Source organism: Neolamprologus multifasciatus, chromosome 20 (genome assembly GCF_963576455.1).
Source record: "Neolamprologus multifasciatus chromosome 20, fNeoMul1.2, whole genome shotgun sequence".
Lineage (NCBI taxonomy): Eukaryota > Metazoa > Chordata > Actinopteri > Cichliformes > Cichlidae > Neolamprologus > Neolamprologus multifasciatus.
The window spans coordinates 8713649-8729056 of record NC_140458.1 but is presented as its reverse complement, the minus strand read 5'-3'; the positions used below and the strand labels follow the sequence as shown (position 1 = coordinate 8729056).

The following is a 15408-nucleotide window of genomic DNA, read 5'->3' as shown; positions in this document are numbered from 1 at the left end:
AAAACAAAAAAAACAAACAAAAAAATCTTCTCTTTGATAGGTTTCATTTTGTTTCTCTGTGAGTCGTGACAGCCAGACGCTCGCTGGTACTGTGTCTTTGTTAGGATCGATGAAAGTTGATTTCAAACAGGTTATCAGATTCTCTCCAGCTGACTGTGACATTTGTCTGCAGGAGATGTGTAACGTTAAAGAGAACTGTAGAGTTTACTTACTGTAAACATCAAACATCTTCTTTATATGCCCTAAACATGTATGTTACTCACCATTCACTCATCCAAGGGTTTAAAAGCAGCCACCAATGTGATCTGTGCCGTGGTGAGCTACCTGGTGGAGGATGCAAAGGAAATATTTTCAGTTTTAGTTCGGGTACTCGGGTACCATAATCTCACCTGTAGATGTTCCACGCTCTTCTGTCAAGCTGCATTCAAATATCAGGGGTTATTTAATCACATCTGCTACTTTTATATAACCTAGATGTCTGTTTTAGTTAGCACTTAACATCAAAGAAAATGTCACAAAGTGTTTCTGTGAATAGAGACTTATAGTAGAAATGAAAGCTGCTTATAACCACGTTTACTGCCTCAGTAAACAGATACGTTGGTACATTATATTGTTCTCCGCTGTATCATAGGTAATGTGTATAATAACCGGTGCATGCATGCTCACCAACATCATTATTTCCACAAGTTAAAGCCATACAAAAAACCTTTTCTGCACTGAGAATAAAAGCCTCTATATAAACCTTTAAGGCAAAGGGATGCAGAAACGAGACGTTTTAAAAAGTCTGACACTGGCCGCCTCCCTGGCTTCTTCACCACTCACACACTGTGAAAATCTTCCCAATGCACAGTAAATATCTGTGGGTGAACGGACAGAGTGTCAGACCCCGTTTACACTTGGTTTTAAAATGTGTCAGGTCCAAATACACCGCATTAAATACGAGTATATAAGCCAGTGATATGGCTTATGGCCCATCTCTGTGTGGTCTGGGAGGCACTGTGAACAATAGAGTTGGAGCTAGCTACTGTGACACCACCCACTGGTTTCTGGACTTTTTCTGGGTGCACATTAAAGCCTCAACATTAGCGTGTTGCTCTGCTGCTCGTTATGACTCTTTATCCCTTGAAACCCTCCTAGGAATAACCGTTGTCACTCTTTTGTGATCGAAGTGGTTTCTGTCATATTTCAGGCCTGTATATCTCACTAACTTCTGGGTGTGCATTAGAAGTTAATGAGGGTTTTCTCTGCCTTTGCTGCTACCCTACTTTTATCTGATAATTCTATCAAAATGTTCCAAAATAGCAGAAACACGGTGATAAGGTCCAGCTCAGTGACTTGGATGAGGTGAGGCTGCTGCTGCCTGTGTCTACACACCTGTCACGCCCCAGCCTTTAGTCTCACCTGCATCCAGTTGTTGTTATGAAGCACAAACTGTCCACATGTAGTGACAGCACTTTTTCTATAACAAGCTGTAAACAAGTTGTCTCCATATCTGAAGCTTTAGTTCTACTTGAGGAATTAAGAGGGTTTTTTTTGGCATCTCTGTGTTGGCCTCATTTTCAGTCCCGGAGCGCAAAGTGCCAAAAACTGCAGCCCCTCTAATAACAACTTGAGACTGGCTCCAAAAGCGACTCAGTCCCCACAGGCTCCCATGATAAAATGCCCAACTCTACATCATTAATAAGCTTGTTTACAGCTCCTTCTTCCTTTGATTCCCTCATATTTTATTTTTATCTTTTAAACTCAACCCTTGCAATGCTAGCGAGGCTAAGTTGGGGATGAATTCGTTTGGCAGGTGTGTCACTACAGGCAGCTGCAAAGCCCTGAACTGGACTTATCCACTCTGTTTGTGCTATTGGAGCATTTTTAGTTAGATTATCTGACAAATTATGCAGTCTGTGTTCCTTATTTTCTTTATTTTTATTTGTGTGTCATTCAGCTCTAGTTTGCAGATATGTGTCTCTTGCACTTAATGTATGCAACTTTCTGACAAAGCTTGCTAGCCTTGACTGATCACTCATTGCTCCACCCTCTCATCCAGATATCGTGGTGGCTAAAACGCTGATGTTGAGGTTTCTATAACAGCTGCATGATGTCAGAGAGGCTACTTTATCTCTTACAAACCATCAAGCCAGGACGTGGTGGTTTTTCTTTTTGTTTTGTGCACCATTTTTAAAACTTTGCCTGCCAGTCTCTACATCTGAACTCTCCAGACTCTTGTCTGATGACAGACAGGTGAATACTTGGGGCACTTTGACCTTCTAATGGAGGTAACACAGATTGTAAAGAAGTAAGGAAGTCTGAGCACATGTGGTCCGATCCATGGAGGCAACACTGTGATGAGTCTTGACTGTTCACTTGTGATCCAATTTCCAGAGTGGCTTTTTAAAACCAAGTGTAAACACTGCATTAAATACATATTTTTAATAATGCTCTGAGCTTCGGTGCTGCCAAACAATATTAAACATCAAATGTAATACTTATAATAATGAACACACTGATTTTCTGCTCTAACTTCACTTTGGAGCTTATAGGACCATAAACGTATGACAATGTTTCCATGAAAATGGTTACTAAGCTTTCAACTACAGCTTAAGTCCCGTTTTCTTTTTCTTTTTTAAATTTGTTTACATTTTTAGCAAATGCCTGCCATTAAAAACTACGCCAAATTAGTTATTCTGAGGTTTTTTGGAGGGTTGTACCCGTGGACATACAGGCCACTGCGACAGGGATACTTTAATACTGTAGATAATGTAAAAATTCTCAGGCAAGTTCTGCAGTGATAGAGGGCATCCTTTGTTCCGAGTGGATTGTTAGATATTTACATAATGATATCCTCTGGAAATATAAGTTAAACTAACACTAAAAATGTAAAAAGATTACAGCCATCTGTTCACATTGGCCTGAGAAAGAGTAGAGGCATCTATCTCACTGCTCCACCATTGAAGGTGCACTCCATAGTTTGAACACCTCGGCTTTAAAGTGACTGTGTTGTGCCCTTTGTTTGTACAATGATCCCTGTGAGCCAAAAGTTCAGACTGCTATAAACACTCATTTTCAGACTTTTTTTTTCCCCTACTCTTCACTCCATGTGATGCTAGTGAGAGTGGATATCCCTAATTTGGTCAACAGCTATGACCCTAGGCACTAAGGCCCCACCCACCTACAAGGAGCAGCCAATCAGAAGAACAGTAGTTCTGAGATAAACACTTTGTTCAGAGGTAGAAAGTATAAAAGATAGCTGTAGCTTTGTATTTTAACCCTGTAGTCTTTTTAATGGCCACCAGAGGGCGACCTGAATCCTTGCTTACTCAGTAAACAGTTTGCTGGTGTGTTTATAGTCATGTACTAGATTCAGATCATGTTCAATAGAGCACTTTGGTAACTTATGGTCATGTGATTGATAGTAAGTCAGAGCTGCTTTTTGCTCCTCACACCTGATTTCAAAACACCAAAGTAATGAAAATGTTCAACTCGAGGCTTCATAGCAGGACTTCATTCAACACTGGGTGACGTCCCTGTTGCTGTGTATGTCTTTTATGTTTTTTGTGATTTAGACACAAGTAAACTGAATGAGCCATGTGTAAGATGGGATTATTTTGAACTGTGAGTCATGCAGAGCTACTCCAGTACAGTCCAAAAAAGAAAACATGAAGCTGGGAATGAGCATAATCTGTCCCCTTAAAGACAAAGCTGCATCACTTTTCCACCAATCGGAGCCGTGCTTTCAGACACAGTTAAAAGCAAATAAGACAGGATGCTGTAGGCATCATGAACCTATGCAAACTGATCCTTCCAGTCTACCCTCCTGAAATGTGAAATAAAACACTCTTTAGCTAGCAGCCTGTGTGCTGGAGACACTACAGAGGCAGCAGGTAATGAATATTGTGTGCTGGTAGTAAAATGCTCACAGTAGTTTCTTTTTGTTTCTAAGCACTAGTGTTGCATTAAACTGCACATTTTCAAATGCTCACTGTCCTGTGCACATATGTACGGTGAAATATCCCACATCACGTCTTCCCCTCTGCTGCTGTTCGTGTCTTTACTCTGAATTCAAAGCACTTTGTGACTCCTGCAGCCGCTCAGAGCTGCAGGATCAATCTGATCCGATCTTGTTTTATCCCCCGCTGTCTCTTTGTCGAGCCTCTTTTTGAAAATGTTTACATTGTATGTTTGTCGATCTGTTGTTTCCTTTCCCCTTCATACTGGTATCCACACAGCCATATGCATACAAAGCATATTTAAGAAATAAATTATGGACTACAAAATCCTTGTGTTGGAAAATCTGGTTATTCTCTCCAGATGTTTTTCTCTCATAACCACCACACGACACTACTTATCATTTTTGTATTTTAATTAACAATTTAAAAAAGATTCAAGGCCATTTTTAGTTTTATATAATAGTGGAAAAGAAGTGTACTGGTATTGATTTTGGTATTGATGTTTGTAGATGATGCTGTGATCTGTAGTAAGAGTAGCAAGCAGGTGGGAGAGACTCTGGAGAGCTATGGATGCTTTATAGAGAAGAGGAATAAACATCAGCAGAGGCAAAACAGAATAATGCAAGAAGCAGAGGCAGGGAAGGTAGATGAGTTTAAATGCCTAGCTCAACCATCCAAAGTAACAGACAGTACATGAACGGTGAAGAAATTAGTGCAGGGAGGGTGGAGCACATGGTTTGTGACAGAAGGATAGCATGAAAGGGAAGGTTTACAAGATGGTAGTGATGAAAGACAGGAGGCAGACCTGAAGAGATTAACATTTGCACTGAGAGAGTGGACAGGATTAGAAATGAGAACATCAGAGGGACCGTTCAGGTCGAGCAGTTTGGAGACAAAGTTAGAGATGGTTTGGACATGTGCAGAGGAGGGATGGTGGGTATACTAAAGAAAGAATGCTGAATATGGAGCTGGTAGACAGGAACACCTCAGAGAAGATTAATGGATGTAGTGAAGGAGGATTTCAGAGGGTTGAATCAACATGGGAGGATGCTACAAATAAGGTGAGATGGAGGCAGATAATCCGCTCTGGCGACCCGTAAAGGGAGCAGCTGAAAGAAGAAGAAGACAACATTTAATTTTGAGCCTCTGAGACCTCTGGGCTGTGTTTAAAATTTTCAAATTCCTAGACAGATGAGTCAATACATTTGTTAAACCCACCATTTTTTGTAGTGCTGTGCAGCGCCCAAAAAAATGTGAATCTTTAAGTATTTAGGGACAAAAAAAACAGTTTTACACATTTATTGCATCATGAAAACTAAAATTTGTAGCACACCAGCTTTATTAAACAATAATGCTCACATGGGGCTGCTCACATGAGCCAGTGATACAGGCTCCTATGTGCTGCGTGTAATATTAAAGCGATGAAATGCAAAGGTGATTATTCTAAAGTGGTTCAAAACTTTGCAGCTAATTTCCGTTTTATCCTGGCCCATATTTACTTTTCTGGCTTCTGGCTTTTAGCCCATTAATGTGAAGAAAGTGGGCGAAGGTTCAAGTAAAGTGTGAGTTCATTTGCTTCTTAATCCTATGCCTAAAATAAATAGAAAGCTATTTATTTTTCTATTTCAGGCAAAGGCAAAGATGGTGTGTGTCAAAACCGAGCTGCAGCTGAACTTGTTGCCTTCATATTAACCATAATTACAGATGTGCACGAAGACTATCACGTAAGACCATAATTACAGCCTTCAGCTTCCTTTCATCCTCTCAAGATTTACTCAGAGGCAGTTGGCAAAGTTGCATCCAATAATATTATTGTCCTCCACTTGCTAAATGCCAAACCTGAAGCCTGCATTTTATTTTAAAGCTGGATATATCAGAGTTTCTGACCTCCCAGCTCTAGTTTAATGGGATCTGTGCACCTTGGGTTCACTATAGGCAGAAGTGGAAGTTATGGCATGGAGCCCTAATCACTCAAAATACTTTCCTTTAATACATTTCTTCTGCTTTCAGAGTGACTTTATTCCATAAGATCTTTGTCAATTCATCAGACTGTAACTGGAAAATGTTTTGCTGAGCTCAGTAAACGTATGAAAATCTCCAAACCTGCAGGTTTGATACGTAAAACGAGTGGCTCGTGTTATCTCAACCAAACATGCGCAACGGATTTAAAGTCCACCTTATTGACACATGATTCCACCAATCACAGCGAAGCACCGGCACCGCTCAGCCAATCAAAGTTGCCGACGCCGAGCCCGACCTTTCTGCTGCCGAACGATATTTCAGAGAGAACCGTGAGTAAAAACATCTTATTTCTTTACATGTAAATGTTTGGATTTGGTAACGTGCACTACGGGAACAGGTTTATTTTCTCTGTGTGTGAATTTAGAGCCACAGCCCGGGCTGGACCTCACGTAGCTTAGGACGGGCTACGGGATGCAGAGTCATCTGTGAGGGGCTGGAGGCTGCTCCTGTCCCTGTTGTTATTATGGAAGCAGTGGTTTAACTCCAGTTACATTATCAAATATGCATCTAAACCACAGTCTTAGTTAGATTTACAGTGATCACGATGATGTAGCAGGGCTGTGTTAATCCTTAATGCTTCTAACACAATGACAAGTTTACATTCAATTGGCTGTTAGGCTTCAAAAATCCAAATGCAGACCAGAATGAAGGTCTGCGATGATTGTAAATGCTGGGTAATACTAGTCTCCATCGTGGTTACACAGCGTTTCATCCAATGCATGAGCAGGGTGTGTGTTATAAAGCTGCAATGATTATACTTCAGAACAAATCCCACAAATGGATTTAGCTTCCAGGCATTGTCTCAGTCAGAACTATCAAACATTTACCTGCTCTAAAATGTGAGAATTTATGCTGATGATATATTACCTGATGGAAATCAGAATAAGGACAGAAAATTGACTGAAAAGGTTGCCAATCAAAAAAATGAGAGAGGTGTGTTTGTAGGAATAAAGGTGAGACTTTCAGACTATGTAAGCTGTCAAGCATGGTGGTGGTAGCATCGTGCTCTGCAGCTTTTTTGCAGTCAGTTCGCCACACAAAGTGGATGGAATAATGAAGAAGTAGGACTATCTCCAAACCTTGCTTTGGTGTAGACTGATCTGTAGCGCCTACCAGAGTGGGGAGGTTGGAAGAGGTCATCAGACTCATGACCATCGTGTCATCGCAAACATCACAATCTGCAGACAGCCCTTCTGAGGTGCTGTCATTTGTGAACAGGGAGAAGAGTGCTTAGAGTAAATAGTAAATAGAGCTGCTCCTTGAATATAAAAGCCTCTCATAAAAGGAACGAGTGTGAAGTTTGGTGTCATTTTCATTTTATGATGGACTGATCAGAACTAATATTTTTAGTGTGACGCTAGAAAACAGAGATTGAAGCTGCTTTCCCTTCTGCTGCGCTTGAATGTGAAGCTTCACTTAAAGTACAAACGAAGTTTATAGAGACTTCTTGTTGTAGCGTGGGTAAGAAGATGGAGTTAGATGGTCAGTGACCAATTCAATTCAATTCAATTTTATTTATATAGCGCCAAATCACAACAAAAGTCGCCTCAAGGCGCTTCATAGATACAGAGAAAAACCCAACAATCATATGACCCCCTATGAGCAAGCACTTTGGCGACAGTGGGAAGGAAAAACTCCCTTTTAACAGGAAGAAACCTCCGGCAGAACCAGGCTCAGGGAGGGGCGGGGCCATCTGCTGCGACCGGTTGGGGTGAGAGAAGGAAGACAGGATAAAGACATGCTGTGGAAGAGAGACAGAGGTTAATAACAGATATGATTCAATGCAGAGAAGTCTATTAATACATAGTGAGTGAGAAAGGTGACTGGAAAAGAAAAACTCAATGCATCATGGGAATCCCCCGGCAGCCTACGTCTATTGCAGCATAACTAAGGGAGGATTCAGGGTCACCTGGTCCAGCCGTAACTATATGCTTTAGCAAAAAGGAAAGTTTTAAGCCTAATCTTAAAAGTAGAGATAGTGTCTGTCTCCCGAATCCAAACTGGAAGCTGGTTCCACAGAAGAGGGGCCTGAAAACTGAAGGCTCTCCCTCCCATTCTACTTTTAAATACTCTAGGAACAACAAGTAGCCCTGCAGAGCGAGAGCGAAGTGCTCTAATAGGGTGATATGGTACTACAAGGTCATTAAGATAAGATGGGGCCTGATTATTTAAGACCTTGTATGTGAGGAGCAGGATTTTGAATTCAATTCTGGATTTAACAGGAAGCCAATGAAGGGAAGCCAAAACAGGAGAAATCTGCTCTCTCTTTCTAGTCCCTGTCAGTACTCTTGCTGCAGCATTTTGGATTACCAGACCTCGTCAATACAGAGAGGCTGGGTGTGCTGTGCAACGTGATGCATCGCCTCAATGTTCATGATAAACAGAGAAGGTTGAGTTTAGTTTGAATGCAAAGTCACAAAATAGCTAATCAAAAGGATGAAATATTTAAAAAATGAGAAAAAACAAATATATTATGTAATCTGTACTGCTGTGATCATCTTATCTGCTGCAGACAAACAGATGTTACAAAGAAAGGATCATAGAGTCATAAAATCTGAGAAGATTATTATTTGACTCATAATAAGCACAGAGAATAAGATTCTGGACTATAACATAATTACATGTTGGTTTTTTTTGTAATATTTAGGTCACTAAAGCAGCTGTAAACCAGTCAGTGCTTATCATCGTCATCATCATGGCCTCTGGAGCGTTGTTCCCCAGCATGGTGTCTGGGTCCCGCGGCTCCTCCAGTAAGTACCTGGTGGAGTTTCGTGCCGGTAAGATGACCATGAAGGGCAGCACAGTGACGCCTGACAAGCGTAAAGGTCAGGTCTACATCCAACAGACGGACGACTCCCTCATCCATTTCTGCTGGAAGGATCGGACCACCGGGAACGTGGACGATGTAGGTAACGCCATCCGGATGAGGTTAACTGGTGTTTGAATTTCTTAATATCACAGCAGTCATTTCCATTTACCAATTTAGGACCTGATCATCTTTCCTGATGACTGCGAGTTCAAACGGGTGAATCAGTGCACTACCGGACGAGTCTATGTGCTGAAATTCAAAGCTGGCTCCAAAAGACTCTTCTTCTGGATGCAGGTATGCAGCTGCTCCACACTCGTCTGTTTACTAATCCTTTGTTTCCCAGCATGTTTTCTCTTTTATTCAAGCTAAATATAATTTTTTCTTACTGAAAGGTTACTGACTTTCCTCCTGAATCTTTCACTGAATTGAAGAAGATTCAGGAGAATCATCTCATGACATCCCAGTTCACTTCAAACCAAGCAGACAAAAACTGGTTCATCTGTTGTGCTGTCCATATAACTGGCCCCTGGGTCATTACATGGAAAATCAGTTCAATTGTCAATTTTTAAAATTCTGTTTTATTTATTTAGTGCCAAATCACAACAACAACCAACAATCAACAACAGTTGCCTCAACACCCTTTATATTGCATAGATCCTACAATAATACAGAGAAAACCCCAACAATCAGCCTTCTGCCATGACTGTTTGAGGGTGAGGGGAGGAAGGCAGGACAAAGACAGGCTGTGGAAGAGAGGCAGAGATTAATGATAACTAACGATTAAATGCAGAGAGGTGTAAAACGCACAGTGAGTGAAAAAGAAAGATTTGAAAATCAGATTTGACTGATTTTTACACATAAGAATCCACCTCGTTTCTGTCACCTTCCTTTCACGTAAGCCGATAACAAATCTTCCTGCTTCTGGTTCAGATCCAGCACTCTTTGGTAGTGGACCAAGTTTCCCTCGGAAGGGATTTTCAGTTTCTAGCATGAGCAATATTCCCATTCAAGCCGAAGTCATAGGACAGGTAGCTTTCACAACTCAGACTTAATTTCTTTTTCTCTTTTATCTTTTCCGATAGTTTGCGTCCGCATTTGGGAACTGCTTAAACAGACCCGGATGCCTTTGGCAGACGTTTAGAGGAAATGAGAGGATACAAAGGATAAAAACAAAACAAACAAAAACAACATTCATGATCTTTTGTTTTTGTGTATTGCAATAATAAGGTTTGTTCTGCTTTACACCTCAAAATGTTAATGTTCAGTAACCCTGGCATTTTGTTTTTCTGATCCCAGGAGCCAAAGACTGATAAGGATGACGAGTACTGCCGCAAAGTGAACGAGTATCTGAACAACCCGCCCATGCCCGGTGCTCTTGGCAGCGGCGGCAGCGGAGGACACGATCTGTCTGCGCTCGGAGGTAACAAACACGCTGTGTCGTAGTTTAAACCTGTCGTGGGTAAGAAGCTGAACTGTCTCACCTTCATGGGTGTCACCTGTCTTCTCTGCTTGCATGTAAAGGTGAGGGTGGCCTGCAGAGCCTTCTGGGTAACATGAGCCACAACCAGCTGATGCAGCTTATTGGACCAACTGGACTGGGAGGGATTGGTGAGTACCTTCATGACTGAGTCCACAAGCTAACAGCGTGAAAACATCTCATTAAAAATATCGGTGAGATGCTGAGCTCTGTTTGTGTGATTGACAGGTGGTCTCGGGACACTGGCTGGTCCAGGCTTGGCCAACCTTCTTGGAAGTAGCAGCAGCAGCAGCAGCAGCAGCGTTCCTGCAGCCAGCAACTCCTCCACGAGGTGTCTTATTTACATTTCTGTTAAATATATTGAAGGATTCCAGAATATTTTTGAGATGGAAAACAAGATAAAATGAGAAGTTCCAATAAAAGGGAGGCTATGAAAGAGAAAGTGTTAGCATCAGTACAGCAGAGCTCAAATGTTAACTATAAACTTAAAAATAACAGTTTAGCCATGAACTGTATATAAAAGATGGACATAGATATGGAGCTGTCACGCAATGATTAGCAAGTTCCCCTTTTGAATCCTTAAGCTGAGCAATTTTGCCTTTTCTGGCACTGAGATTAAAGTCACTAAGGTCAGAGGTAAAGTGAGGAGTCATTTTTTTATATACTTCAACTGTAAGTCGCCACCTGCTGGTCATGAAAAAGAATGCATGTTTACTTTTGCTTTGCAACCTGAAAGCTAAATCCTTCTTTGAGTTTAATAGAATACTGAGTCAGTTTGTCATGAGTCATGAGTTTTCTTCCAGAGAAGCTCTGAGCTCCAACTGATATGATTATTTCCATAATCCCAAAAAGTTGATTCTGTTCATCTGGATGTAGCTTTTTCAATGGGAGAAACGTTTCATCACTCATCCAATTGACTTCTTCAGTCTCTGCTGACTGCAGGTTTTCCCAACCTTATAAAACAGTACCTTTGCATAATGACTGAAACTAGCACCACTGGCGAACAACAGGCTGTGAGGTCAGTTCCTTGATCATTAATATGCAAATTGTCATGACCATTGATCAACAACCGCTGATAAGTAAGAAAGTAAGTAAGTAAAATGTATTTATATAGCACTTTTCAAAAATAATAATCACAAAGTGTTTTACAATAAAAGACCATTGATCAAAATCAAATCCAAGGACGTACCACAATTCACGGATCACATTAGCTCAGTGAACCAACACATCAAGTTCACCAGGGATGATATAAAAAAATGGCAGGTTAGCCTTCTTATACTGAGATTTCCATCAGTAATCGGGGACATTTAAAAGTTGATGTGTACCGTAAACCAACACAGATGGATCAGTATTTAAGGTTTGACTCTCATCAGCCACTGGAGCACAAACTGGGTGTCATCAGGATGCTTCAACACAGAGCAAACACCATCCCCACAGACAGAGCGGCCAGGGAAGCAGAAGAACGTCACATCAAGAAGGCCCAGAGTACATGTGGTTATCCCAGCTGGACGTTTGTCAAAGCTGAGAAGGCGCATAAAGAAAGCTCCAGCCGATCCAGGAAATAAGGACTGCTACCGAAGCGAAAACCCTTAGTGATCCCTTATGTGTCAGGAGCATCGAAACATTTGAGACGCATTTTCTCTAAACACAGCATCTCTGTGGCTTTCAAACCCCAAAACACACTGCGCCAAAAATTGGTCCACCCCAAGGATCGGGTCCCCCGACACAAACAGAGTAATGTAGTGTACGCTGTTAAGGGCCAGGAGGATTGCCATGATTTATAAATCAGGGAAACCAAACAACCTCTGGTGAAGCGGATTGCACAACACAGAGGAGCTAACTGTCCTGAGCAGAAGAGAATAGATGGAAAAGCTTAGCTACACCTCCTTACTCCTCTTCCTCTGTTGTCCCTGTAAAGTGTTCATCTGAACTGTTTCTCCAATTTTTTCTCCAATTTTTTTCTTTTGGCTCCATTCTCTAAAAATGCTTTATGAAACTCATAATTCATGATTTACACGTGTAAGATTAGGTGATTTTTGACACTAAATGAATTATTCTGCATGTGATCAGACAAGAAAGTCTATAACACCGATAACTGTTGAAGCTGAGCGGTCTTTCATCATTTGCCTTTAAACAAACACTAACAAAAAATGAGAAGTACTCTTTCTGTTGTGCAAAAATAGCAAAAAATGTGATTTTACATAATGTTTTGCTAAACATTTCCATCCACAGTCCGTCCACAGCCGTCACCCCAACCTCCACCTCTGCTGCTAGTCGGCTCGGCTCCTCCCAGGTTCCCACCACTCCCATCACTCCCTCTGCCACCTCAGCGGCCTCCCCAACAGCCACCACCCCCTCCACCCCTGCTGTGTCCTCCGTGGCAGCAGCAGCAGCCAACCCCACGCAGCCCATCCAGCTGAGAGACCTGCAGAGCATCCTGGCCACCATGAACGTACCTGCCAGCAGCCAGGGAGGTGAGGATTTGATGGAAGCTTCAGGCAAATTGAACTTTGTTCTCCTCAAAACTGAGATTTGTTTTTTTTTTTTTTTTTTAAAAACTCTGAAAGTAAATGAATAATTAGACCTAATTAGTGAAATCTTCACTAATTAAGCAGTAAATAATTAAGACTGTGATGACAACAGTGTCGCTAATTCTGCGTAATTTTTGCATTATAATTCAGTTTGCTGCAGGAGCACGAATCCCCTGAAAATTCTGCAGGCTGTCGCTGTTTTGATTAAATTTCATTGTGCTGCGCTACATTAGGCACAGCTTCCTGCTGATGTGCTGACAGATTAATATACAAAAAGTAAGATGGCAGAGGAAGAAAAGGGACAAAGACAGTGTGTGAAATTGAATTAAGTTTTATAAGAAAAATTGCACAATATGCCCTCATTAGACATTTTATTAGATACAAATTGCTAGCACCAGGTTGGGGCTGGAAACATTCCTTAGAGGTCTGGTCCATATTGACCTGATAGCATCACCTATTGGGCCTTTAGAGGCTGGGTGCACTGTGGTTCTGGTCAGTGCAATGCTTAGATAGGCTGTGGGGGTTAAATGGTTATTTGTTGGTGAATGAACCAACGGAGGTTCTCTCAGATGATGACTTCCTAACTTACTGTTTGATTCACTCCCAGCACATTGCTTCATTTTTTTTTTACAAAAAGCTCAGAAAAACAGCAACAATCAGCATCCAGGCATTAAACCTGTATTCTTGTGGACTTCATAAGGACAGTAAAGCAGAATATACTTTAGGGATCAGTCAGATCCACCCTCAGAGATAACGTCAAAACTTGACTCAACATACAGGTGATCTCACAGCCAACACTAAACATCTCAGATGAAGAATTTATCTGACTTTGTAACTGAGGAACACAAAGAAGTAAAAGTAGTCACGACCTGAAGCACAGCCTGCTTTATCTTCCCTTTTAACTTTAATTTCAATCATAATTTTACTAAATTAACAATAGTGACTGAGATCATAAACCCCTTTGAGAGCTCCATCGTTTGAATGTTTGAGCTCCATTAATAAAGATTTTCTATGGCGCTATGGCACAGATGACTGAATTATTACCCTTAAGTCAGAGAGAAACCTCCTGATCTAAAGCAGCAATAATCTCACTGAGGCTCAGAATTACAGATTACAGATTCACTTGCATCTAATTGTGCTTGAAAAAAGTGTTTTTTGTGTCTCGTATGTTTGAAATATGAATGATAATGTTGTTATTTGCATTAACCAGTCAGTGTGGGTCTTTGTTGCCCGCAGTGGACCTCGCGAGCGTCCTGACGCCTGAGATCATGGCTCCCATCTTGGCCAATCCTGAGGTTCAGCAGAGGTTGATGCCCTATCTGCCCTCCGGAGAGTCCCTGCCTCAGAGCTCAGAGGAGCTGCAAAACACGCTGAGCTCACCTCAGTTTCAGCAGGTGGACGTCCTGTATAGTTTTTTTTTAAACAGAGAGGAACTGACTGTTCCCTTCAAAGTGATACAGTTCCCTCATTTGTCATTTAAAACTGCTGTAGCTTTGTTCTTCTTTTATTATAGTGTTTGGTTTATGTGTCATATTATATCCACATTTTTTGCACCTGTAGCAGTTTCAGGCTGATAAATGCACAAATCTTCTTACTAAACCTAAATATTTTATTGTCCTTGATTCCAGAAATTTCATCTGAACTGAGATACTGTGTGTTTAAGAGGATCCAGGTTGTTGGCATTTAGCATCTTGTAGTGGCATTTGTCCTTATTGTTGGTATTTATGGTCTCTCTGCAGGCTATGAGCATGTTCAGCAGCGCTCTGGCGTCCGGGCAGCTGGGGCCTCTAATGAACCAGTTTGGCTTGCCTGCAGAGGCCGTCGACGCTGCTAACAAAGGAGGTCAGTGTTGGCTCATGTCGCGCAGAGACGCTGTACCTAATTGTTTCAGCTCTGCAAAACTTAAAGGTCAACAGCAACATTACGTTTTGTCAGCCGTGAAATGTAAGAAACATTTAATAATGTGCAGCAAGTGAGGCGATTTTTAAAGCGCACTAACACTGAAAAGTTTGAAGAACGGCATGCAGCTGTCCTAGCGGACGCTCCAAGCCTGTTTCAGTCCACACAGACTTGCATGTTGCGATGTTAAAACTTGACAGAATAAAAATCATGCTTACTGCTGTTTGTGGCCTCGATTGTTTTCACATCGACAAATACATCTACAGTGGTATGCAAAAGTTTGGGCACTCTTGATCATTTTCATGATTTTCCTTCATAAATCATTGGTTGTTTGGATCAGCAATTTCATTTAAATATATCATATAGCAGATGAACACAATGATATTTGAGAAGTGAAATGAAATTTATAGGATTTACAGAAAGTGTGCAATAGTTACTTAAACTAAATTAGGCAGGTGCATAAATTTGGAAACCCCAACAGAAAAATTACATCAACATTTAGTTGACATTTAGCCTCCAAACACTTCTGATTGCTTCCAATGAGAGTCTGGATTCTGGGTGAAGGGATTTTGGACCTTTCGTCTTTACAAAACATCTCCAGTTCAGTCAGGTTTGATGGTTTCTGAGCATGGACAGCCTGCTTTAAGTCACACCATAGATTTTCAATAATATTCAGGTCTGAGGACTGAGATGGCCATTCCAGAACGTTGTACTTGTTCCTCTGCATGA

At 41.3% G+C, this 15408-nt stretch overlaps 1 protein-coding gene across 1 annotated transcript in view; it reads left to right on the top strand.

Moving 5' to 3' along the window:
- The first annotated feature begins 126 nt into the window (after nucleotides 1–126).
- LOC146494364 (proteasomal ubiquitin receptor ADRM1-like) overlaps nucleotides 127–15408 on the top strand; it is a 20472-nt gene continuing 5190 nt past the window's right edge. Inside the window, exons 1-9 of the mRNA XM_085146593.1 lie at nucleotides 127–6232; nucleotides 8611–8868; nucleotides 8950–9066; nucleotides 10069–10192; nucleotides 10294–10380; nucleotides 10478–10580; nucleotides 12482–12723; nucleotides 14017–14174; nucleotides 14520–14622. Coding sequence (XP_085002719.1) covers nucleotides 6029–6232; nucleotides 8611–8868; nucleotides 8950–9066; nucleotides 10069–10192; nucleotides 10294–10380; nucleotides 10478–10580; nucleotides 12482–12723; nucleotides 14017–14174; nucleotides 14520–14622 — 1396 coding nt within the window. The 5' untranslated portion in view covers nucleotides 127–6028. The remainder of the gene's footprint in view (nucleotides 6233–8610; nucleotides 8869–8949; nucleotides 9067–10068; nucleotides 10193–10293; nucleotides 10381–10477; nucleotides 10581–12481; nucleotides 12724–14016; nucleotides 14175–14519; nucleotides 14623–15408) is intronic.